General features: G+C 42.5%; 1 protein-coding gene across 5 annotated transcripts in view; it reads left to right on the top strand.

Annotated features, from left to right (window-relative positions):
- The window catches only part of Arhgap21 (Rho GTPase activating protein 21), a 154,899-nt gene that overhangs the window by 15,694 nt on the left and 115,635 nt on the right, over nucleotides 1-23,570 (top strand). For 3 of the 5 annotated variants that reach the window (XM_008831732.3, XM_008831729.3, XM_008831728.3), the window contains exon 1: nucleotides 7,633-7,764. The exons of the other annotated variants lie outside the window; for them this stretch is intronic. In XM_008831732.3, coding sequence (XP_008829954.1) covers nucleotides 7,681-7,764 — 84 coding nt within the window. In that variant the 5' untranslated portion in view covers nucleotides 7,633-7,680. Of the gene's footprint in view, nucleotides 1-7,632; nucleotides 7,765-23,570 lie in introns of those variants that run through there. 5 annotated transcript variants of the gene reach the window in all.

Raw genomic sequence — 23,570 nt, 5'->3', positions numbered from 1 at the left:
TGCCTCAGTATCTGTGGTGGAAAGCGATGAGGCAGACACAGAGGTCAACACACACACAGGTGCACCTACATCCCCACACATGCGTGTACCCACACGCATACATGTGTGCATACCACGTACACATAGACATACACAGAAAAGAAAAGAACAGTAAATCTGAGAGTAAAATATGAAAAAAGGTGAAAACACCAGACTCTCCAGAGGCTAAAGGACATACAAACTTGGAGAAGGCATTGCCACCTCATCCAGTACCTAACTGTGAGCACCGCCTGCCTTATTCCTACAACTGCCCAGTGTATGCTTTATTTTTAAAGAGAAGGAAGTGAAAACAGTTTAGCTCCTATTATAAGATCTAATTTCAAGAGGTGTTTTCTTTCCTTTTTTTTAATGGCTGGTTTAGGAAGAGTTCCCACAGCCTTTAGGAAGTTGAACTCAAGCCTTGCACTTAATTCTCATCTCTAACTTACCTAGCTTTCTTATCCTAATAAGTAGTTTTGCAAAAATTTTGAGTTTTGGTTTTCTCCAAAATGTTTCAAGAATTTCTTTAATTGCAATCACATTGAAAAATTACAGTGAAACTATAAAATAACTGAAAAATTACATATGCAATAGATTGGTCAGTTGCCAAAAGCTGACATGTATTTTAGATTAATGAGTATATAATGCCACTGCAGGCAAATTAATTTTATATAAACCCTGTTATTCTTTGTAGAAAAACTCTGTGTTATACTCTTTTCTTTGGTTATACCCAATAATTATGTGCTTTTTAGTGATCTGGAGATTTTCATTAACTTTTTGTGTTCTAGTAAAATAAACAAACATGGCATACAGTTTGCCATTTTAACCATTTTATGTGCACAACCCAGTACGTAATCTTCATAGTTTTGTGTGATCATCACTATTTCGAGGACTTTTTCATCATAGTGGACTGAAGCTGCTTGTGGGTGACCATATATATTCCCTGAGCCGCTGGCTGCCTCTGTTCTGTCAGTGTTGCAGATCTGCCTGCTCTAGGTATGTCAGTGGAGCCACAGCGTTGGTCCACTCTGGCCTACCTCATCTGTTTAGCACAGCGTCCTCCATCCATTAGAACTCTATTTCTCTCTCAGGTAGAATATCACTCCATTGTACAAACATATTTTTTTCCGTGTGTTTGTAGTAGTTTGGGCTCTTGTTCTCTGTACATTGGCCAGTTGTGTATTTCTGTGTTAATCACCATCTGCTGCATAAGGAAACTTCTCTGATGAGAGTGGAGAGTTGCATTAATCTGAAATTTTCATAATTTTGTCTTTTTTAAGAATTGAATAATATTCCGTTGTATATATGTACTACACCTTCATTATCCATTCATCAGTTGATGGACATCTAAGTTGTTTCCAATTTTTGGCTATTGTAGAAAGGGCAGCTTTTTGAGGAACCTTCACACTGATTTCCACAGGGGCTGCACCAGTCTGCACTCCCACCAGCAGTGGATGAGAGTTCCCTTTCTTCACCTCCTGGCCCGCATTTGTCATTATGTTTTGGATTTTTGCCATTATGAGCGGGGTAGAATGAAATCTCATTAATCTGCATTTCTCAGATGACTAAAGATGTTGAACATTTTTTTAAAGAGTATGTCTGAGCCATTTGAGTTTCATCTTTAGAGAACTCCCTATTCAGCTACTTGCCTAGTGGGTAATTTTTAGTCAATCTATGTTACCTGTTAATTCACACAAATAAAGAGGTTTAAAGACTCAGCAACTGTATTAATGATAGTATTTTTAAAGTTTTCTCTTTTTAGTGAGTTAAATGGGAGAAGTCTCCATTGTAATTATTTTAGTAATTCTGGTTTGTGTTCTCCATTTTCTTGACCTTTTTCAGTCCATCTCTAACCTGGTGGGGACGTACTGGCGGCCATTTTGCTTTTCTGTAAGTAACTAGAACAGGTTTGGCCATAAGAAATGAATTCATTTCTGTCAGATTAATTAAGCTCATTTTTAGAAGACTACCTGTCAGGATTGTCTTAAAGTTTTAGTAGGAAAGGGTTCTCGTTGAATTGTTTGATCTCCAGATAAAAATATGGATCATGAGAACAAATTATAAATGGCTGGAAATTAGAGTAATTACATTAATAAATTTTATTTGTGTGTGTGTGTGTGTGTGTGTGTGTGTGTGTCTTTGTGCGTGCGTATGTCTTTGTGTGTGCCAGGTGTGTGTGGGCATTCATGGAAGCCAGAAGGGGGCATCAGATCCCCTGGAGCTGAAGTGACAGGTAGTTGTGAGCCAGCTGACATGAGTGCTGGGAGCTCGCCTTGGGTCCTCTGGATGAGCAGCAAGTGCTCGTGACTGCAAAGCCATCTCTCCAGTCCCTAGAGCAATTAATGTCTTTGCAAAGGGTGATATGGCAGGTAAACCACCATGTAGCCTGTACTTTTCTTGCCTATAAAAATATGTCAGAAAAAAGTTATCAGTAGTTTGATTTCTAGCATGCCCTGTGTGAGCGCATCTGTCCTCAGTTCTGAGTGTTTCACAACCTTTAACAACCTGTATTCCTATTGTACTTTAGACATTTGTGCTGTTGACATTTGTTAGCCATAATATTTGTTCAGTCCTAAAGTACTGCTGAATTCTTTGTAAGCTCTAGACTGTAAGGTCTGTTTCCTAGAAATATACCATGAGGCAGTACATTTTTAGATAATTTCATAGTGTTAAAGAAAGAACATTTAACTCTTTACTAAGTATTTCGGCATGTATTTACCACACATTTAATCCTTACAACATCCTGGGAAGGAATATATGATTATATACATTTTCAGATCTAGAAACCGGGGTTCAGAGAGCTTAATTATTAGCCAAGGTCGCACAGTCTGTGGCTGTTTCATTTCTACTTATTATTTCTTCAAGTAGTAATTGATCATACATAAAAAGGTTTTCGTGAGGAATGCCTTAATTGCATTTGAAGCTGACCTGTAACAGGATTGAAAGGATTTCTCTCACCTCATGCCCTGCAACCTCAGCTCAGCAAGTGGCATCTCCCTAGTTCCTTGAATCCATGAAGGATCTCAAGTCTTTTCATGTCTGTTCATGTTCGTTTTGCCTGAAATACCTTTCTTATGGTTTGCCATTTATGTAAGTCTCCTACTTCTTCAAGCCTGCCTAAGGTTTTACCTGTCTTGGAAGCTTTCTCTGACCTCATTGGCCCCAGGTAGAAAATGTTCTCCCGGTCAAGGTGATAGTCTTCCTTTTAAACGTTGGTTTTCTTTTACCTTTATGCTTTCTCTTCCTCTGGACTTCTGGTATCATTTACCTAATTTTCAGTATTGTTTGACTAGATCTGAAATCCCCTATCTAGACTCCTCAGTTGTATCAGAGTTGAGAAATTCTCAGATTTTAAAAGTGTTAGATGATGTAGATTCGGACTGTTAAGTGTATGCGTATTCACACTGCTGGGATCAAAGATTTAAAGCCTCCTGTCAGCTTTTGCTATCAATGTGTTACAAGAAATGTTTTCACTTTCAGGAGTGTTTGAAATTCAGGACTGTTAATATGTGATTATAGATACAGTTGAGCTGAAGTTTTAGAAGCATGAGCTGTGTTAGAAAATCTGTCTAGTCATCATGATGGTTTATGGTTTTTCTTCTCCTTTATTTATAGAAATGGTTTATTGATTACCTTAGAGATGATGATAGTGTGTACAAATTACCTGTCAGTTTATTTCAGAGCTTACTGCACTTTGATTTGTCCCATTTTGGTCAGCAGCCTCTTCTAGTTTCTCTAAAGCCTTTAGATGCAAATCTGATTTTTTGGTTTTCTTCAGACAGTCTCCCTATAGTACAAGCTGGTTTTGCTATGTAGACCAGGCTGGCCTCAAACTCAGAGATCTGCCTGCCTCCGCCTCCCAAGTGCTGGGATTAAAGGTGTGCACCACCATGCCCAGCTCTGGTATGATTTTTCTTTTTTTAAATTTATTTATTATTGCTGGGCATGGTGGCTGGCGCGGTGGTGCACGCAGAGGCAGGCGGATCTCTGTGAGTTCAAGGCCAGCCTGGTCCACATAGTGAGTTCCAAGGCAGTTGGGTCTCAGGGAGACCCTGTCTCAAAAAGACCAAAAAAAAAATTTATTATTTTTTTTTTGTGTGTGAGTGTATTGCCCTCATGTATGTAAGTGTATCCGTATTGTGCAATGCCTGAGGATGTCAGAAGAGAGCCTTGGATTCCCCTGGAACTGGAGTTACAGATGATTGTTAGTCACCATGTGGGCTCTGGGAATTGAACCCCGGTCTTCTGCAAGTAGAGTTAGTTTTCTTAACCATTGAGCCATCTCTCCAGCCTCTGGTATGAGTTTTCTAGCTCATTTTTATGTGTTTTTTCAGCTCAAGGTGTTGAATCACCCATGTCATGAGTAAGTCCCGGTTTCTTTTATCGGGAACGGTTTTCTAGTATAGCACCTCCATGTTGGGATGTTGACCCCTCCTGTACTGAACCTGAGCCTTCCACCACATTTGAGATTTGTACTGAGAGGTCCTTTATGTGCTCTGCTCAGGCTTCTCTGACATAAATCCACCTTATATAACCACAGAGTGATTATCTAAACTAGGAAGGTAGTAACACTATTGCTGTAGTACCATTATTGAACTGTGGGGTATTTGCTGTATTTTTTTAAGATAACAATAGTTTATGACTCACCCTATTTCCTTTCAAATTCAGGGCTAGAAGTTTTTATTTAACCTCTTTGGTTTTACATTTGGTTCATATTTCTTCCAAAGTAAAAATCCTGGTTCTTAAGGACCTAGAAGAGGATACCTATATCCCCTATATCCCAGAGAGCCTGCACAGTGGTCTGGAAGAGTGGCATAGCACCCGACCGCTGTGATTACTGAGATCTTACCATTTTCCTATTCCTCATTGCTTCCTTTTTCTTTTCTTTCTTTCCTTTTTTTTTGGTCTTTTTGAGACAGCATACTCTTTATGTAGACCAGGCTGGCCTCGAACTCACAGAGAAATCTGCCTGCCTCTGCCTCGCAAGGGCTGGGTTTAAAAGCATACACCACCACGCCCGATTTTTAAGTCTTTTTGAGACAGTGTTTCCCAGTAGCCCCAGCTGGCCTGGAACGTGCTTTGTAGGCCTTGAACTCACAGAGATCCACCTGCCTCTGCCTCCTGAGCGCTGGGATCAGGTGCGCCACCACTCCAAGCTACCTCCATTCCTGTATCTGCTTTGTGGTGCTATCCAGGAAGTGCGTATCTGCCTTTTCCATTTTCCCTCTCCTTTGGTTTGGGTTCTAAATAGCTGCATGTTAAATGTTGTCTCTGTTTCTTATACCTGTGCTTCTTGGGTGTTTTGTTTTGACACAGAATCTCTCTTCCGTAACCCAGGCTAGCCTTGAATTTACTAGATAGCCCAGGCTGGCCTGGGGCTCATGATTGCCTAATTATAGGTGTGTATCACCACCCCTGGCTTTTTCAGTCATGTTGATTGCCTAGTGTTCCTTTTCTGGTAAATGCTTTAAGAAAGTCTCAGAACACAGAATTCCTGGAGTTCTCACCACTGGTGAGAACTGTTACAAGGGAGTGTGGCTGTTACAATGGAGCGCTTGTGTACCTGGGCAGTTATTCCTGAACCCATTTTCTTTCTGAAAACTATTTTCAATCTGATACTGCAGATTTGTTTTTGTTTGGGTGACATTTAATTTTTATTTCCATAAGTAGCTTGCTGTGTCTGAATTGATAACTGAAGATGGCTTTTCCCCTCCAATTTCAGCTATTTGGTGTTCATAGTGCAGGTGTCCCTGGTGTTCCTCAGTATGTGGTTTCAAATATTCTTATTTCAGGAAAGCATAATTAGTTCATATTGTGTACATACTTTATTTTCTGCTTGCTTTGAGTTTTTTTTTTTTTCTTTTCGATTCTTTCGAAGACTATTTTTTAGGTTTAAAAACTTATTTAAAGAATTTTTGTTTCTTTTAAAATATTTTATTCACTATTTTTACTTTATGCGTATGAGTGTATTGCTTGCATGTAGGTGGGTGCACCCATGCTGGATGGTGTTAGCCGCCGTGAGGGTGCTGGGAATTGAACGCTAGTCTTCTGTAGCCCAGGCTAGCCTCAAACTCAAGGTAGCTTAGATTGACCTTGAACTCCTGATTCTCTTGCCTCAGCCTCCCCAGTGCAGGCATGTGGGCGTGTATTGTATGGAAACTCCTCATCTGTATTCAGTAATTTCCACATTCTTGTGTGTTTCCTCCAGCTAGTTTTTATTTCTGCATTTGTTTCTTTTTCTTCTGATTTGTGTTTTGGTTCGATTACCTAATTTCTGAGTCTGTATAGTTTGGAATCAAGCCAGTTTGATCAGTTGATGGTTGGTTTTAGCTTGATACTAATTCATATTCTGTGTCCTCTAGAACAAGTAGGGACGGGCTTTGAGAAACATGACTGTACCCTGACAAAGTGACAGTGGCTGGGATTTGGGCAGAGTGTCATGTGATTAATGTCTGTTTCACAGTATTCTTTTGTTAATTTGGCAGAAGCAGGACTCCAGGGAGGAGTGTGAGGCAGGATGCTTGAGACAGCGTAGAAGACCTTGGGCAGTCCAGGAGAACCTGACCAGAGCGCAGCAGAGATGGGATAACTTTGGTGACTGGACTTGAGAGAAAAGGCTGGTTTCTGTTTTGGTAACCAGGGCAGGAGTTGTGCTGCCGTTATGCAGATTAGGAGGTTATAGGCCTGGCATGTTGGGAGAGGCAGGATACTGAGCTAGTTTGGGGTGTTTAGGTATACATGCTTAGCAAGGGCTTAGTCATACAAATTTGGGGCTTGGGAGAAAGAGTGGCATTGGAGAAGTTTGGAAGTAATTCATAGTCATGAGTCTGGAGGATGACATCATCCAGGGATAGCCTAAGAAAAGAGAAAGTGGGTCAGGGAAAGTGTTCTGAGATAAGAAGGGAACCATCTTATGAATATTAGTAATAATTTATTAGGTGCCATGCTGTTTTAAGCTGGTACAGATGTTATTTTATTTTATACTGAAAATTCCACGAGAGGAGGAGGTGTTCCTATTTTACAGCTGAGTGATTTGAAGTTCAAAGGTCAAACCCTTAGCTCCTTGTTGCACATCTAAGCAGGTCTCAGTGGAGGAGCCTGAGTCTGTGTTGCCTGGATCCAGGCACCTTGCTGCCTCGCTTCTTGCTAAACAAAGACTTAGAGAAGTTCCAAGCACGGGGGGGGGGCAGTGATGTGGTACCCAGGGGAGAGGCATGGAAAGGTGTTAGTGGTGCGTGATGCTGCTGGGAGATTAGGAGGGACAGAGTACTCTTTGGCCAACTTTGGACTGAGTGCCCATGGGCCTTGTGTTAGAATTGGTTTGCTGTGGAATTAGTTTATTGTATCACCTTCTTAAGTTGTGTTTTTATTGAATAAATAAATGCTAGCCTACATTGCCAAAAAAAAGAAGAAAAAGTGATTGAAAAGTGAAATGATGCAAAATATTGTATACGACGGTTAGAAGCCCGTCTTTCCTTGATGACGTATTAGCACACCAGTGCTTGGGAGGGTGATGTAGCTGTGCTTGCTAAGGGCAGACAGCTGACGGTAGGAAAGGGAGGGGAGGATCTCTATGCCTGCTGGCTTCACTGCGGAGCTCCGCTAGCCTGCGTGCTGACAAAAGCTGAGTCAGAGAGGATGAAGACAGCGCACTAGGCAGCCATGGCCCAGTTCAGGCTGCTGGACTGCGTGATCAACCACAATTGGAGTTTACTCTGCAATCTATATTGTGCTTGGAGTGGCCAGGTTCGTTTGATAGATATTTTTGCTTTTTAATTCAAAACTGCTGTAATGTGTAGAGCAAAGTAAAAATGCTGGATTGGAGAGCACTGCCTAAGATAACATCTTCTGTTACCTACTGTGCCTTATCTGTAGATCTAATATCTGAATTACTTTAAAAGATTTCAGTTAGCTGACATGGAATAGCACAGATGACAGTAAGTTGTGGGGGAATGGAGGGGGATGGATTACTTTAAAGCTAGCAAGCAGGAAGGCACTGCAGCTGTAAGAGGAGGCGACGATCACAGATCGTCCAGGGGTTTGATGTCTCAATGAGAAGTAGCAGAGCAGCTCTTTACATCTAACAAAATCTGGTTCTGGATTTCTTTCACAGTGGGGTGGGATTACGTGAAGTTCCTTTCTGAACTTTATTTCTTGTTACTAGCCAGGCTTTTATGGAAACTATTATTTTGCAATATAGAAAACTTACTGGGCGTGTTTCATATAGTGGTTATCTGCTATTGAATGTCCTTCTCGATGAAGCAGACCTCTTCATAGAGGTCAACATCATTATCAGGTAGAGTCTGCTTCTGTAAGTCATAAATCATGTGGTACATGCTCAGCCTAATGGCTTGGCTTACAGAACACAGAAGACTGAACCACACCCCAGACACATCTCTGGCCTTGCACAGCCGGGACACAAACTTCCTAGATGTGAGACTTGAAATCAGTTCCCAGCAGGGCCATTTGTCTACAGTTAATTTCTATATGTTCTTTCTGCTATGGAAAATACTTTCATAGATTAGCACAGATGCAGTAGACCAGTAGAGAGAAAAATTAGAGAGGGGGAAGGCCGTTTAGTGTGTCTTTCTTCCAGAGTAAGATTGATCCCTCAGTGCACTTTGTAGTGCTCTCCCTAATGGATTTACATTAGCATAAAAATATGGCTTCTGAATGGGTACTAAGAATAAAAGAAGGTAGATATTGCAAGTACCAAAATATTTAAAATTCAGGCGCCTAACAAAGCTCAAACAAAGTTTGTGTTTTATAACTGCTTTGTGACTATTAATAAATTCCTTAGTCTTATCAGGAAACTTTTTGGTTTGAGATCTGAAGCCCCTCAGTTCTGACCAACCCCAAAGGAATGCTGGAGTAAGGGAGGGTATCCAGATGAGTTGACCCAGTGGGCTGGTAGCTAGTGCTTTTGGCCTTGGCCTGGGTGTTGCTAGGACTGCTGTAGCTGACTTCTCTGTGGTTTTGAGCTGACAGTGGGCCATCTAGCTGGCAGAAACTCTCAGAATTCAGCGTAAAGTAAAAGTGGCTCCAGACACCATCTCCTGTGGCTTAAATGCCCTGACTTGAAATATTTAGTGGAAGTCGCTGACGCAGTGCTGTTGACGCCAGGCAGTGGAAGCATGAAGAGTCAAAAAAGAGGGAAGAAGCTGGCTGGGTGTGGGGGCACACACCATAATCCTAGCACCTGGGACACCTTGGCAGAAGGATGAGGAGCTCAAGGCCAGTCTGAGCTTAAAATAAAATAGTGAAGAGACCTGCAGAGTTAGGTATTGGAGACCATGTGTAACGGGAGAGACAGCGCTAGGCCCCATGTTGGACCTATTGTCAAATACTTTATTTTAAAAGAAGCTAAAAATGTAGGCTTGTATGGGAACTTGTCTTATATTTTAAGGGTTGATGACTAATTTAAGATTTTCTGAGCAGTGGAATCTGATGCAAACACATCTGGTGGGCAGATGTGGCTCTAGGCTTCCGGTGTGTAACTCTCGATTTATAGAAAGACAGGTTAGCACTTGGTTCCTGTGTGTTTCACCACTGAAGCTAAGCTGTGTGCAAGAATGTCTCTGGAATGCTTGTGGTACTGATAGGGAAGGTGTGTGCAAGAGAAAGAAAGGGGGATAATGAGGCCCTAGATGAAAGGGGGGAGCTAGGAAGTGAGAACGTGCTGCCATACTGCCAACCAGCAGAGCCCGGAAGAGAATTCATCAAGGCTGTGTTGACTATTGCAGGGAGGCAGGATAGTAGAGTTGAGTTTAGGGTATGGTGTCTAAGACTTGAACTTAAGGCAGATTGACAGCTGGAAGCCACTCATCCGCTTGCTCCTCTCCAGCAGTGCAGATGACAGGGGATCCTGTGAAGACACAATGAGGCAGCCTGGATCCAGCACTTAGCCCAGTGCCTGGCACACTGTCCCTGACAGACGCTTGCAGTTATGATAATTTCTACTTCAGTACAGTATGCATAGGTGCTAGCACATGGAATTTATGTTATGAATAAAATCTTATTTTTAAAAATTTTATTTAAATTACATGATCACTTGTAAAAATGATGTACATATTTCAGTCCTTCAAATATAACTCCTACTAGTATTTTATATGTATGCTGACAATTTTTCCCCTGAGCTTTTAATGTGGTTCTTTTTTTTTTTTTTTTTTTTTTGGTCTTTTTTTGAGACAGAGTCTCCCAGTAGCCCCAGCTGACCTGGAACTCACTATGTAGACTAGGCTGGCCTCGAACTCACAGATATCTGCCGGCCTCTGCCTCCCAAGTGCTGGGGTTAAAGGTGTGTGCCACCATGCCTGGCCTAAGGCTTCTTTTTAAAAAGAGATTTTATTATTGGTGTGTATGTATGTGTCTGTGTGTACATGAGTATGTGAGGGTAGGTGGCCGGGAAGGCCAGAAGAGGGTGTCGGATGCTCTGGAACTGGAGTTATAGGTGGTTGTGAGCCACCCCATGTAGGTACTGGGAATGGAACTCCAGTCCTCTGGAGGAGCAGGAAGTACTCTTAACTGCTGAGTCATCTCTCTAGCCACTAAGGGCCACTTGATATTACATAATATTTTAGCTAGAAGCTCTATATATTTTAATCATATCTGTTGGACATTTAAATTGCTTCTTTGTGTGTGTATGCAGGTACATGTGTATCTGTGTGCATGTGGAGGCCAGGGGACAGATAATCTCAAGTGTATTTCCTCAAATTGTAGGTACCTGTTTTTTTATGACAGTGTCTCTCACCTGGGACCTGGGGCTCTCGGGTTAGGCTGGACTGGCTCTCCAGGGAGTCCCAGGGGTCTGCCTGCCTCTGCTTCCCCAGCACTGGGATGACAAGCACTCGCCACCATGCCCAGCTTTTTATATGGATTCTGGAGCTGGAGCTCAGGTCCTTGTGAGGACTGCATTTTGGCGCTGAGCACCTCCCCATCTCTGCTTCTGTATTTTTGCCACAATAAATTGGTGAATGTCCTTGTGATGAAAGTTGTTTCTTGTTCAGGGCTACTTTTACCGTTTATTGTCTGAAGTGAAATGATGAGGTTAGTGTGATAATTTAAATACTTAAAAATTCATTTCTGTATCAATTGAGAGAAATCTCAGAGAGGAAGCTGTTCTTGGACTTTGAAAGGTGCAAGACTTTTTAAATTTTATAGATTATGATACTTTGAATTCCCCTAGTTCCTGTTAGGGAGGGAGAGAGTACCCTGAGTTTCTCTCCTGTTTTCTCACATTGGTGTGCAGTAAATCTTAGGGGCTTTGGCCAGAATCTGGAGCTACCCATGAGCATATGTGCTCATCAAGCTGATTGGGGCTTTCCATGTTTGGCATAGGAGATCATAGCAGTTCTTGCTTTTCTTTCAGACTCAGTGCAGGTGTTCTGTGTGGCTCCATACATAGAGAACTCAGAGGACTGCCAGGGAATCCAGTTCTGGACGCCACACTGCTTTTCTTCTGTTCACATCTGTACACTTCTTTTTGAGACAGTGTCTCCCTCCATAATCAAGCTGGCCTTGAACTCGTGCTCCTGCCTCAGCCTCATGAGTGCAGGGACTGCTTTATGGTGTGCCCTGCCCAGCCTGACTCCCTTTTCACTTGCCTGTCACACAGGCTTCCTGGAGGCAGTCTCAGGGCCTTTGCACAGCCCCAGTCGTGGGCTTCCGTGCCTCTTCGCTTTCCTTAGGTTTTTACTCAAATTTCCCCTTCTCAGGAAAATACCATGTTGATTTGTTTTAAAATGTAAGAATGAAAAAATAATCCTACCACTAAAGAAGGTACTTCTTGTTTTTATTTTATTTACTTATTAGTTTTATTTTATGTGTATGTGTGTATTGCCTGCATGTCTATAAAGTTCATCCATGCCCTTGGAGGTCAGAAGAGGGTGTAGGATGCCCTGGAACTGGAGTTACAGACAATTGTTAGCCGCCATGTGGGTGCTGGCATTCAAACCCAGGTCCTCTGCAAGAGCAGCCAGTGCTGTTAACCTCTGAGCTGTCTCCCCAGCCCTGAAGAAGGTACTTCTTTTTGAAAGGTAGTAAAATGATTGTAAATTTTATTGTTTAACAGAAATAGTGTGTAAGTAAGTCCATTTTAGGAAGGACAAGTCAGAGGAAACTTGAATTGGACTTTTTAATTGGCAACCAGGGAAATACTAAGGAACTAAGAAATCAAGCATGAATGCTTCTCTTCATGGAGAAACCAAAAGGACAACTGAAAGAGATTCCTTTTTTTAAAAAAAATTATTTATTATTTTATGTGTATGAGTGTATTGCCTACATGTATACAAGTGCACCCATATCATGCAGTGCCTGTGGAGGTCAGAAGAAGGTGTCAGATCCCAGGAACTGGAGTTATGGGTGGTTTTTAGCTGCCCTGTGGGTGCTGGGACTCAAACCAGGTTCTTTGCAAGAGCAGCCAGTGCTCTTAACCACTAAGCCATCTCTCCAGCCCCAGAGATTCTTAATAGAACTTTTTAAGAACATTGCTTCCTCCTAGAAGCTCCTCTTCCTCCCTTCCCCACTCCCTTTCTGTAAGAGATTCTTGGTTTCTTGGTAGCCCAGACTCAGGCTGTTCTGGAAGCTGCTGAACCTCTGGAGGGCCGCTTCTCACACCCCTGAAGGACTCTGTGAATGGCTCAGCTGGGAGCCAGACTAGGCCTGCTGACCCTGAAGGAGTCTTTCCTCCATGCTACTCCCAGTGTAGTCAGGGGACTGCCCTGTGTGCAGCGCTGGGAGCCTGTGAGAGATGTGCTTTCAGGTCCCACCCCAGCCATGGCAATTGGGTGCATTTTAAACCAGGCCTTTGGGTGATTCTTCTGCCTTACATGATGGAAAGACAGTGACTGTGGAGCTCTAAATCCTATTTTATATCTGCCTTTAAAAATTCAGGCAGGTGTAAAAATATTGTTATCGCTTACTGTCTTATTTTCATAATTATAGAAAAAGTCACTGGTTAATGTTCTTTCTGGTCTCTTTTCAATCTCTGGAAAAGAGCCTAAATTAATCCAGAAACAGTGAACATAAAGAAAAGGATTTTTTCAGGCCAGAGGTGTAGCTCAGTTGGCAGAGTCCTTTGCTCTAGGTTTGATCCCCAGTACTGGGTGTGGTTGTTACATGCTTGTAATCTCAGCACTTAGGAGGTAGAGGCAGGAGGTCAAGAGTTTAGTCTCACCCTCAGCTACCTATTAAGTTCGAGGCCAGCCTAAGTTATGTGAGTCCCTGTCGTGAAACACCAGCAAAACAAAGATCAGAAAAACCCCACAACTTTTTATGTTACGTTTGTTGTTTGTTATGTTATTTATACAGGGTCTCCCTGTAGCCCCGGCTGGCTTGGAACTCCTATATAGACCAGGCTGGCCTTGAACTCACAGAGATTCTCCTGCCTCCCAAGTGCTGGGACCAAAGGTATATGCCACCACGCCCAGCTTGTTTTATGTTTGATTAACATAGAAGGTATTTAATTATCATTTTAATCAGCTGGGAGCCCTGAAAGGATCCTGAAGGTCTTGTCTCATGCATAGGCTTTCCTCGAACTTTGTGTTTGTGCTTCTGGAGTTTTCTGTTTGCTCAGTGTGTTCACTGCTCATTTCTATATACACACATATACACATGACCTGTTATGGAGCTGAGTAGGTGACATCAGCTGGAAGTGCATGGGAGAACCCTGGTGGCAGGCAGGGCAGACATGGCATTAGCACAGGGAGGCCATGCAGGGAGCTCCGGGAAGATGGGAATGACAGGAATGAGGTCTGTCCTCAGGAATGAGGTCTCTCTGTTAAGAGAAGGCCCAGCTGACCCTGTGTTAACCAGTGGTGTTTGAGAACTGCTGACCTAAAGCTTCAGAATTGAAACTGTCAGAACTATTGGCCTCAGGTCTGCGTGGGCAGAAGCAGCGCTCCTCCCTTAGCCTGGGATGAGCCCTCTCATGTGGACCTGCTCAGTGACGACTGCTCTGAGGAGTTTCAGGTCAGTATTTTGTAAGAGATTAAAAATAGATCCCAGGAATTTTACATATTTAACCTCCTTTAGTTCTTCCGATAACCCATGGTGATGATATAACTGTCACATTCCTGTTTATATACACGAAACTGATGAAACAGGAGCTTTAGTCACTTGCCCAGGCTCCCACACCTGGGAAGTTGCACAGCAGGGTGCTGACTCCACAGCAGACTCAGTCCTGCCTCACAGTGCTGCCCGTGTACACTAACCATCAGCCTGGAGAGCCAGGAGTTCTGAAGCTGTATTAAAAATGAGGGGTAAATAATAAAATAACATATATAAAATGTGTAGTAACATATTTAACATATATAAATTACTGAGGCACCGATCAGTACTGGAGCTCTGGGTGCATCTGTTGATTTATTCATGAGTTACTTGGGTAGCTCTTCCTGTTCTGTTAGCAGACCTTCGGTATCGCCAACATGCATACATTAATATTTGTGAGTTCATGAACATGTTATACATAACCAGTATGATTACAGATGTGGAGTCCATGTCAGCAGGGTGCAGGGTTAGTTCTTCAGAGTGTCATCAAAAGTACTTAACAATTGCTTCGAGGCTGAAAAGTGATTAGTGTGAGTTGTAAGCAATTTTCTTCAGCATCTAGTTCATGTTCACGATGAGCCAGCTGCCTGTATCTGTAGATGAGGGACCTGGCAGCCAACTTTCATGTTTGTATTTGGCCTACACATTCTGTTTGGGAGCTTTGGCTGGTGAGTGAGCGAAATCGAGTTTAAATGAGTAAGAAAGACAAAAATGGAACTGGAAAGTGAGGGAAGAAGGTAGGCCTTCAGGACTTCTGGCTGATACTCGGCCTTCCTTGCAAGGAGAAAAGCATGTGAAAATACTGAGTTTTGAAGCTGGGAGTCGTGTTACATGACTTTAATCCCAGTACTGAGGAGGTGAAGGCCGGAAGAGCAAAAGTTTGAGGTGAGCCTGGGCTGCTTAGTCTCAACCACACATAGACCATACACACACGAGGAGGGGGGGTGGTAGAGAGGAGAGAAAGAGGAGAGAGAGATTGAGAATATGACTTAACTGTTTTTTGAGACAGGGAGAGCTCCCTGTAGCCCCAGCTGGCCTGGAACTTGCTATGTAGACCAGGTTGGCCTTGATCTCACAGAAATTCACCTGCCTCTGCCTCCTGTGTGCTGGAATTAAGGATGCATGAATTAACTTCTGAATGTTACCTTCTCCCCAACATTGAGGAACATAATTTGCTTGAAATCATAGTTGGGAAGAACCTTGAACTAAAAGTAGAGAAACCTGCATTCTAGTTGTTCTGGGACCACATGGCTGTGTGATCGTACGTAAGGCATAAACCCCTGGTTTTTATGGTGTGTGTTAGTTTATTTTGAGACAGGGTCTGTCTGTGTGACCCAGGGTGGTCTGGAACTCAAGAGCCTCCTGCCTCTGCCTCTCAAGTGCTGGGACTGATTACATGTGTATACCACTAGTAGGTTTTTATTTTATGTGTACACTAATTTTTAAATTTTTTTACTGTACACTAATTTGGTGATTTTGGGGGCTTATTAATTCTAACAGAACAGAATATGATTTACATACTGCTGTATTGTTTGAGAAGTGATATTCTAATTCTGTATTTTGTACGAAGTTGAGTCATGGTTGATGCAGTTACTTCATAGTGACTGAGTTCAGAGAATGAATGGGAAAGTTCTTCATTTAATGTGAACTTTAGGTGCATTAAAGAATGCAGTGCTTAAGCTTTCTAAGGGTATGCAAACAATTAGTGGCTATAGAATTCACTCATTTTAACAGCAAAATGCCATAAAATATTTCTGTCCAAATGTAATACATGCCAGTCTTCTGTATTTTCTCTTAGTTGAAGATGGGTTGAACAACTCATCAGGCCTTAAAATAGGGGTCCTAAAGCTACATTCAGAATGTTTTTTTAAAAAGCATGCCTAAAAATTGATGACCACTTGAGGGAATGTTAGAGAAGCCATGGACTGAAAGGGATTAGGAACAGAGAGAAGCGGGGACAGCACAGGGAACAGCAAGCCGGCCTTTCTCACTTCCTTTCCTCTTTCTGAGCAGCACTCTTGCTCCCCTTCCGTGGCTGTCCACTTTGCGAGGCTGGTCATGAATCTCATGGCTAATCTCGCTAGTGGGTTCCTCCTTTAGCTTGATGAGACTTTCCTTTCCGGTGGTATTTCCTACTCACTGGCGGCAGGAAGCAGCCAAGGGTGGCTTGCTTCTAGGAGCAGTGTCTTTTATTGCCCTTCTCTGTCGTTTCTGATCAGGCCCTTGGACACCATTCTGATTTTAACACTCATTTCTTAATTCCATCTTGAGCCTAAAGGTTAAAAGCTGCTGCTTGGCCCCACTGTGTTCCGTGACCGTGTCATCTCCAATGCTCCCTCATATCATAGGCTGTATCTGAGGATTGGTGTTGACTTTAGGGGGAAGAGAGAGGGCTTATTAGCATCTCTTGGTAAATGGAGTGTCTTCAAATCCTCTGAGGACGCCTGTTGGCCTGTTGATTTTTCACGCAGACATAAAGACCTCAGCACGTCCGGAATTCCAAACCTGTAGGTTCCTTCACCCATAGTCAGCCTAGCAGTTCTGTGGCTCTATCTACCCTGCAGTCACTTCGACCGTGTTTCTTAGCGGCCTCCCAGTGTTACGTTTGAGGCTCCCCCAAACACTTGGCTTAGTGTTAAGTCCTGGGGCAGGTAAGGATGCTGCATCTCACTGTAACCCCTTTATGTTTTGTCCTCTTGCCCTCCTGACTCAAAGCTACTCCATGGGCAAACAGTTCTGCAAAACCATGGGTATTCACCAAGGCCTGGAGCTCTTAAGGAGTACAAACCCTTTTCTCTTTCTCTTCTTCTGCCTTGTTTCTGAACTTTTATTAGGTAGGACGAGCTCACTTCCAGTCTGAGGCTGATTCCACCCTGTTACTGAGGCAGTGCTTTTTGAGTATTGTGCTTGGTGTGCCCCAGGACCGAGGAGGTTTCCCTATGCTCACTGGTGGGAACAGGCTGTATTCCTGGCCCTGTGTGGTTTTCAGGGATGGGCCTCCCTCATCCTTGTAGGAGGTTCTTTGTTCCTCACAGGCAGACCAACCAGGCTTGTTAGGACAAGACTTTAACCCGTGGTGGTTCAGAAGCCCCTGGAGATTTCCAGCATTTTCTCCCCTCTGTTCCTCCTTTTTTTTTGGACCCAGCCCTGTGAACTCAAACTTCCCTGCCTGGATTTCCTTTCCCTGTGCCCAGGCCTTAACCTTTATGCGCAGTAGGCTAGGTGGCCATAGGGCCACTTCCTTCTCTCAGGGCTCACCGTCCTTTGTCATCTGCTGTTCACTGTCTGGAAGCCATTGCTCATAGACTATCTGGGTTTAGGCTGTTTACTTGGTAAAGTGTGTTAGTTATCTGTTGCTGAGTAACAGATTACCCCTGAGCACAGTGACTGAGAAAACAACATTTATCATCTCAGTTTCTTTGTGGGTCAGAAATCTAGGCATGCTCTCTTAGGTCCTCTGGCTGAACGAGCCCTTCAAGGCTGTTGTCAGAACCAGCCCCACCACAGTCATCTGCTTTGCTCTTATTTGCCGAGGGAAGGATCTGCTCCCAGGCCCACCCATGTTGATGATGAACTTAGTTCCTCTGAAGCTGTGGACCTGAAAGCCTTAGTTCTTTTCGTTTGGGTTTGTGCCTCATGATCCTTTCCAGAGCACAGTTTACAACATGGCAGCGTGTTTTATAAGATGATACTAGGGAGAGGAACCGGAGAATGTGGGCAAGACAAAAGGTTGCAGTGTTTTGGAATCTAACCTTGGAAGTGGCATTCCATCACTTTGATGGAATTCCATTCTTTAGGCAGTAATCATCAGGTCCAGCCCACACTCTAGAGGATTGCACAGACGCATGGATGCCAGAAAGTAGGGATCACTGTTTGCTTTCTTCTTTTGTTTTTTGTGGTGTGATTGATTAGAACCCATTGCAGTCTTGGGGGATGTACTAGGAATCTCCCCTACACTCTTCGGTTCATTGGTTTGTGAAGAGACTCAGTGCTCAGCCAGGGTATGTGACTGGAAGGCCACGAAGCCAATCAGCAAAGAGAAAAGGAAAAGGCCGCTGGGACAAAGTTCAGTGGAAACCACAGAGAGCTTCCAGGAGTCCTCCCCCGAGTGACATCACACAGGATATGCTTAATTGCTTCAGCAACAGATTGTTACAGCCTGTGAGAAAAGATGTTCCAAAAAAGCTCATTCAAGGTGAGATTGTTTGTAGCAGGCTAGTCAGTCTGCCTGGACACAACAGAAATCTAGACTCGTGGAAGAAAAGCAAGCGCTTAGCCTAAACCATGTTATTTGCACAGTGGCTTGTTGTTTGCAAGCCACTTTAATCAGCTTGAAAATGATGGGAACATTCTTAGACAACAAACTGCGTGACACAAGTCGTGGCCACTTTGCAAACAGGTGCAGGGTGGGCCAGGTATCTCTTCTGCATAGGACAGATGGGAATTCACTCAAATCTTGCCACAAATCATAGTAATCAGTCAAAATATTTTGTTAAAGCCAGGGGTGGTGGTGGATACTTGTAATTCCAACACCCTAGAGACTGATCAGGAAGATAGCTAGCCAGTTCCCAGCCTGTACTATAGTGAGACTCTGGCTAAAAATAAAAAGAATTACCTAATTTTTTTTGAATACAGTGTTAAAAAACCTTGAAGTCAGAATAATGCTATCTAATTTTTAGTGCTTTGAGTAGTCTGAAAAAACAAGTTAATATGAATTATAAGAATGTATCTTTCAGCAGTCTATAAGAACTAAATATTACATATTTAATATTAAGTATTTTCTACATTGGCATTATCTACTTTGGGTAGAAAGAGCTTTCAAGAGGCTGGATCCAGAGAGTGAGTTACCATTGCCTCAAATTAATAAGATCTGTCCCCAGGAGCAGTCTGCCAAGTGCTTGCCCCATAAGCAGCAAGACCTGAGTTTGATTACCAGAACCCATATGAAAAATTGGCATGATGGGACACACTGTAATCCCAGTTCTATGGAGGCAGATAGACAGATCCCTGGGGTTCACTGACCAGCCAGTGTAGACTGATTGCTAAACTCAAGGTCAGTGGGGAGCCCCTGTCTGGAAGGAAGTGGACATCATTCCTGAGAGTGGCACTTGAATTTTCTTGTGTTTGTCTTGTGTACACACGCACACGCACACACGCAATGAGTAAAAATAAAAAAGCTATTTAAACAAATAGGACTAGCTGGGAATTTAAAGCTGAGTTGCTATAATGCCAGCTTAGCATGCTGTAGGCTCTGGTTGACTAACTAACTTAAACTGGGTTATCTTCAGCCCCAGCCAGTTCCTGACCAACCTGGGTTGCATGAAACCTTGGTTGGTGCTGGGAACTTGGAGGGAAACCCAATACTGGGCTGTGGGCATTTAAATGGGCACTGGCCTCCCCTCCAACTGCCTTGTCCCCCTTCAGATCTCAGCTTTACAAAGCATTTAACACCACTTTAAGTTAATGGTCTTTTTAAAAAAAAAAAAAAAAAAAAAAAAAGACTAGTTTATAAGAAGACAGATTGAAAACTTCTTTCTTCTTGTGGAAATTATAATTATTTAAGCCATATTTTGAATGAAGCATATAACTTCGTCAGAAGAATGTACCAAAAATTTTCCATACTCTGTATTTATCCTGTGAATGTTTTTTTAATCTGCTTCATGACTGTAAGTATCATGTTGCTGATGATGATTCCTGAACTTGCAGGTTACTTTCCTGAACACAGATTCATTTTTACAACTAACAAATCTCTCCACGGGTGACTTAAAGGTGCTTTAGATCTGTATCAAGAGTAATACGTCCTTCTGTCCTAGTACCACATCTCAGCTTCTCCCAAACCTCAGCAACTGTAACAACAGTATCAATATCAACAGATATCTAGAATTTGATTCTAGAGATGCCCTGACTGACCGGTATTTCCAGAAATGTCCTGAGGCATTCAGTGCATCATAAGTACCTGCACCATCACCAAAGCAAGCAATGCCGTTCCTTCCTGGAGCACACAATTCCTGTTGGCTGTTTAGATGGATGTAAATAATGTGTCTTCTAGCTTTTACATTTGTAGTAAAATTTTTGGTATGTTGGATTTGTATATTTCATGAACATGGTACATACCTTATGACTCTTAAAGATATTCCTTATGTGATATCTTTACACTCATTTGATCATAACAGGTTAGATTGTCACTCTGTTGGAGCACTTGTATAGCATGCAGAAGGCTCTGAGTATAATCTTAACAGTTTCCCCTTGTAAATGCTTCCTGAGATTTCTAATTGCTGTCTTTGTTTCTCTAATATTGTGAGTCATTTCTGAACTTCAGGGAGCATTTTTTTTCTTTGTGTAATCTATTAAAACAATCTTCCTTATAATGTTTCTAGAGACACATTAAGTTGAAAGGCAATTGTATTTACAGGACCTAAATTACATAATTATTAAAATAATTCACTGCTTTCCAAAAAAACTTACATCAAGCTTTCTGTAAACATGCTCTCACTGCTGTTTAGTGTTTAAAATACTTTCTTAATATTTAAGTATAATTTTTCATTACCCAATTATAAAACAAATGCCTCTTGCATTTGGAATTTTTTACTTGGCTGAGTATTTAGTGACTTTGACCCTAAAACAACCATACCTTTCAGAGAGCACGAGGGAACTGTGTATTCCCATGGTAGAAATGGAACAGCAGGAGTCTGAGATTACTCAGCGGATAAAACATGTGCCAAGCATGAGGACCCGAGTTCAGATCCCCATAATAACGCTTGTGAAAGTGACTTAGGTAATCCAGGGTACTGGAGTAGACAGATAGCTCTAGGCTCTGGGTTCAAGTGAGAGACTTTGCTTTCATATAGGAAGATGGAGAGGTGTCAAAGAAGACACCCAGTACCAACCTTGAGCCTTCACATGCCTGCACACACACTTGCATGCACATCTGCACACAAAGCATGCTCCCATGAACATGTGAACATCACACACACACACACAGCCAAAACAAAAAGAACAGCAGCTTCCTTGCTTGTCTCTGAGGTGTGTCTCCACCAGGGAGCCCTGGATGCGGTCAGCTTATGGGCACGTCATTTGCACTTGTCCATTTACCAGCTCATAGCCCAGTCCACTAAGTTCTTTCCACCAGATTGGGGCGCATCCAAGTCTAATACTAGTCAGATTACCCAATAGTTCCATCCCCCCTTGCTTGAGGCCTTGTCTTCTCCTTGAGTCCAAGGGTCTGCTATCTCAGGTGATAACCTGGATTTCTATCTGTGGCTCTCTTTCTAGCCCTCAGGGATTTTGTTTTGTTTTGTTTTCTGTTGCCAGGGGTTTAAGACATTCCTGTCCCCGAGGCTTGCATTCTGAATTCTAATGACACCCAATACTCTCATCTTGAAGAAGGTAGAGACCTAGTGTTCTTTTCTGTTATTTATATTAAAGAACTCTAAGAGGAGTTAAAGGTGCTTTGCTTTTCTGTAATGAAAGAGACAAAAAAGTTAAGCCAGTGGGAATAATTTTTCATTATAGCTTATTTATAAATGTTAAGAAAATATCCAGTATTAACTGGAACATGGCTACAGTGGTCTCATGCTGAGGATGGGTTTTGCCCTCCATTTTATGGACAGCACTTTGAAATTTTGTATCCAAAGCCAAAAACAGAAAAAGTAACTATATTAATAAGAATCTTCATTCTCGGGAATTTACCCTAATGTAATTCTCAGGGATTTTCATAGACACTGCCTATGAAGTGGTAGTAGTAAAACAAAACACAGGCCGGGTGTGGTGGCGCACACCTTTAGTCCCAGCACTCGGGAGGCAGAGGCAGGTGGATCTGAGTTCAAGGCCAGCCTGGTCTACATAGTGAGTTCCAGGACAGCTGGGGCTACAGGGAGACCCTGTCTCAAAAAGACCAAAAAATAACCCCCAAAACAAAAAAAAAAACGAAAGATAGTATGTTACCCACTAGCTATTTCCTCATATTTCCGAGTCTGTTAGTGGTGTAGCGTACTGAGAAAGTTTCAGATCATGAGATTGGAAACTTTGGCCACAGTCCAGGCTACGTCACTAATTAGCTATGAGACCATCATCAAGTCTTTCTGGGCCTCATTGTCTGTGTTTGTAAAATAAATCAGTTGAACTAGGCATGATTTTTGAACTCTTTGGTAGATAGTTTCAGGGAATTAGCAGTGTCGAACCAAGTTCTGTATGTGTTCCTCCTCCTGTCTCCCAACCATAGCTCTGTATAGATAATATATTTTCTGTTTTCAGGCATCTTTTATGGATTTGGGGTAGGGATGGAAAAAAATAACTCATTTTTTAAGATTCAGCAATTCATGCTGGGTGTGGGGGTGCACATCTTTAATCTTATCACTGGGGCGGATTGTGAGTGGCCAGCTTGACTTAGGCAGAAAGACTGCCTAAAAAAGGCTGGGCATAGTGATGCACACCTTTAATCCCTGCACTCCCAGGCAGAGGCAGGTGGATCCCTGTGAGATGGAGGCCAGCTTGGTCTACATATCAAGTTGTAGGCCAGCTGGGGCTACTGGGAGACCCTATCTCAAAAACAAAAACAAAAAAATCCAAAACAAAAAAGGAGGGGAGTGATGGCTCAGCAGGTAAAGAGTGCTCCTGCTCTTGCTAGGACTAGAGTTTGATTCTTCTGCACCCACAATCTCCTGTAACCCTGCCCTGGGGGCTCTGACACCCTCTTCAGGCCCTCTTGAGTACCCGCACTCACGTGTGTATACCCACACACAGATACATACACTTAACCGAAATAAATGCATTTTAAGGAAAACATACACAAACAAAAAGGACTCAGTGGTTCTAGGAGTGTTTGGTGGTATCTCTTTAAGGTTCCCCCGACAGAGCTCACAGGATGCCTTTGCTCTCTTGAAAATCTACACTGAGAATTTCTTATTAAGTGAATGATTGAGGGAGTGCTTTTATGCTAGTTGACATATAGAGGCATAGTTTTATGCAGAAAAAAACCTGTCAGCATTTATATGAGTTGTTTTTTCATTTAGTACTAACTTCTTGGAGTAGTTTCCTGATCTGCCTAATTAAATTTGGACTCCAATACAGTTTGAGTCACAAATATTTACTATCTACTTGAGATTCAGTGCCATGCTTTCTAAATAAAAAAACTATTACTTATTATGTGTATGGTGTGCGTGTGTGTGTGTGTGCGTGTGTGCGTGTGTGTGTGTGTGTGTGTGGTGTGCATGCCATGGCATACTTGTGGAGGTCAGAGGTCAGAAGATAGCTTTTGGGAGTTGGCTCTTTCTTTTCTACTTTGGGTTCCAGGGATGAAATTCAAGTCGTCAGGCATGCAGAACAGTCACCTTTACCTGCTGAGTCATTTTGCTAGCCCATGGTTGCCGAGTGACCAGGTTAGTTTATTTCATCTTCAAATTTCCTTTTGCTATAAATTTCTTTGAAATTCTATCTGTCTTGTCTTTACAGTGTTAGCTAGTGAAATTGAATCCACTCACTAACTTGAGTTGATGATACCCTATCTT

Source organism: Nannospalax galili, unplaced genomic scaffold (genome assembly GCF_000622305.1).
Source record: "Nannospalax galili isolate Female #2095 unplaced genomic scaffold, S.galili_v1.0 scaffold14, whole genome shotgun sequence".
Taxonomy (NCBI): Eukaryota; Metazoa; Chordata; class Mammalia; order Rodentia; family Spalacidae; genus Nannospalax; species Nannospalax galili.
This window is presented reverse-complemented; position numbering and strand designations above follow the sequence as displayed.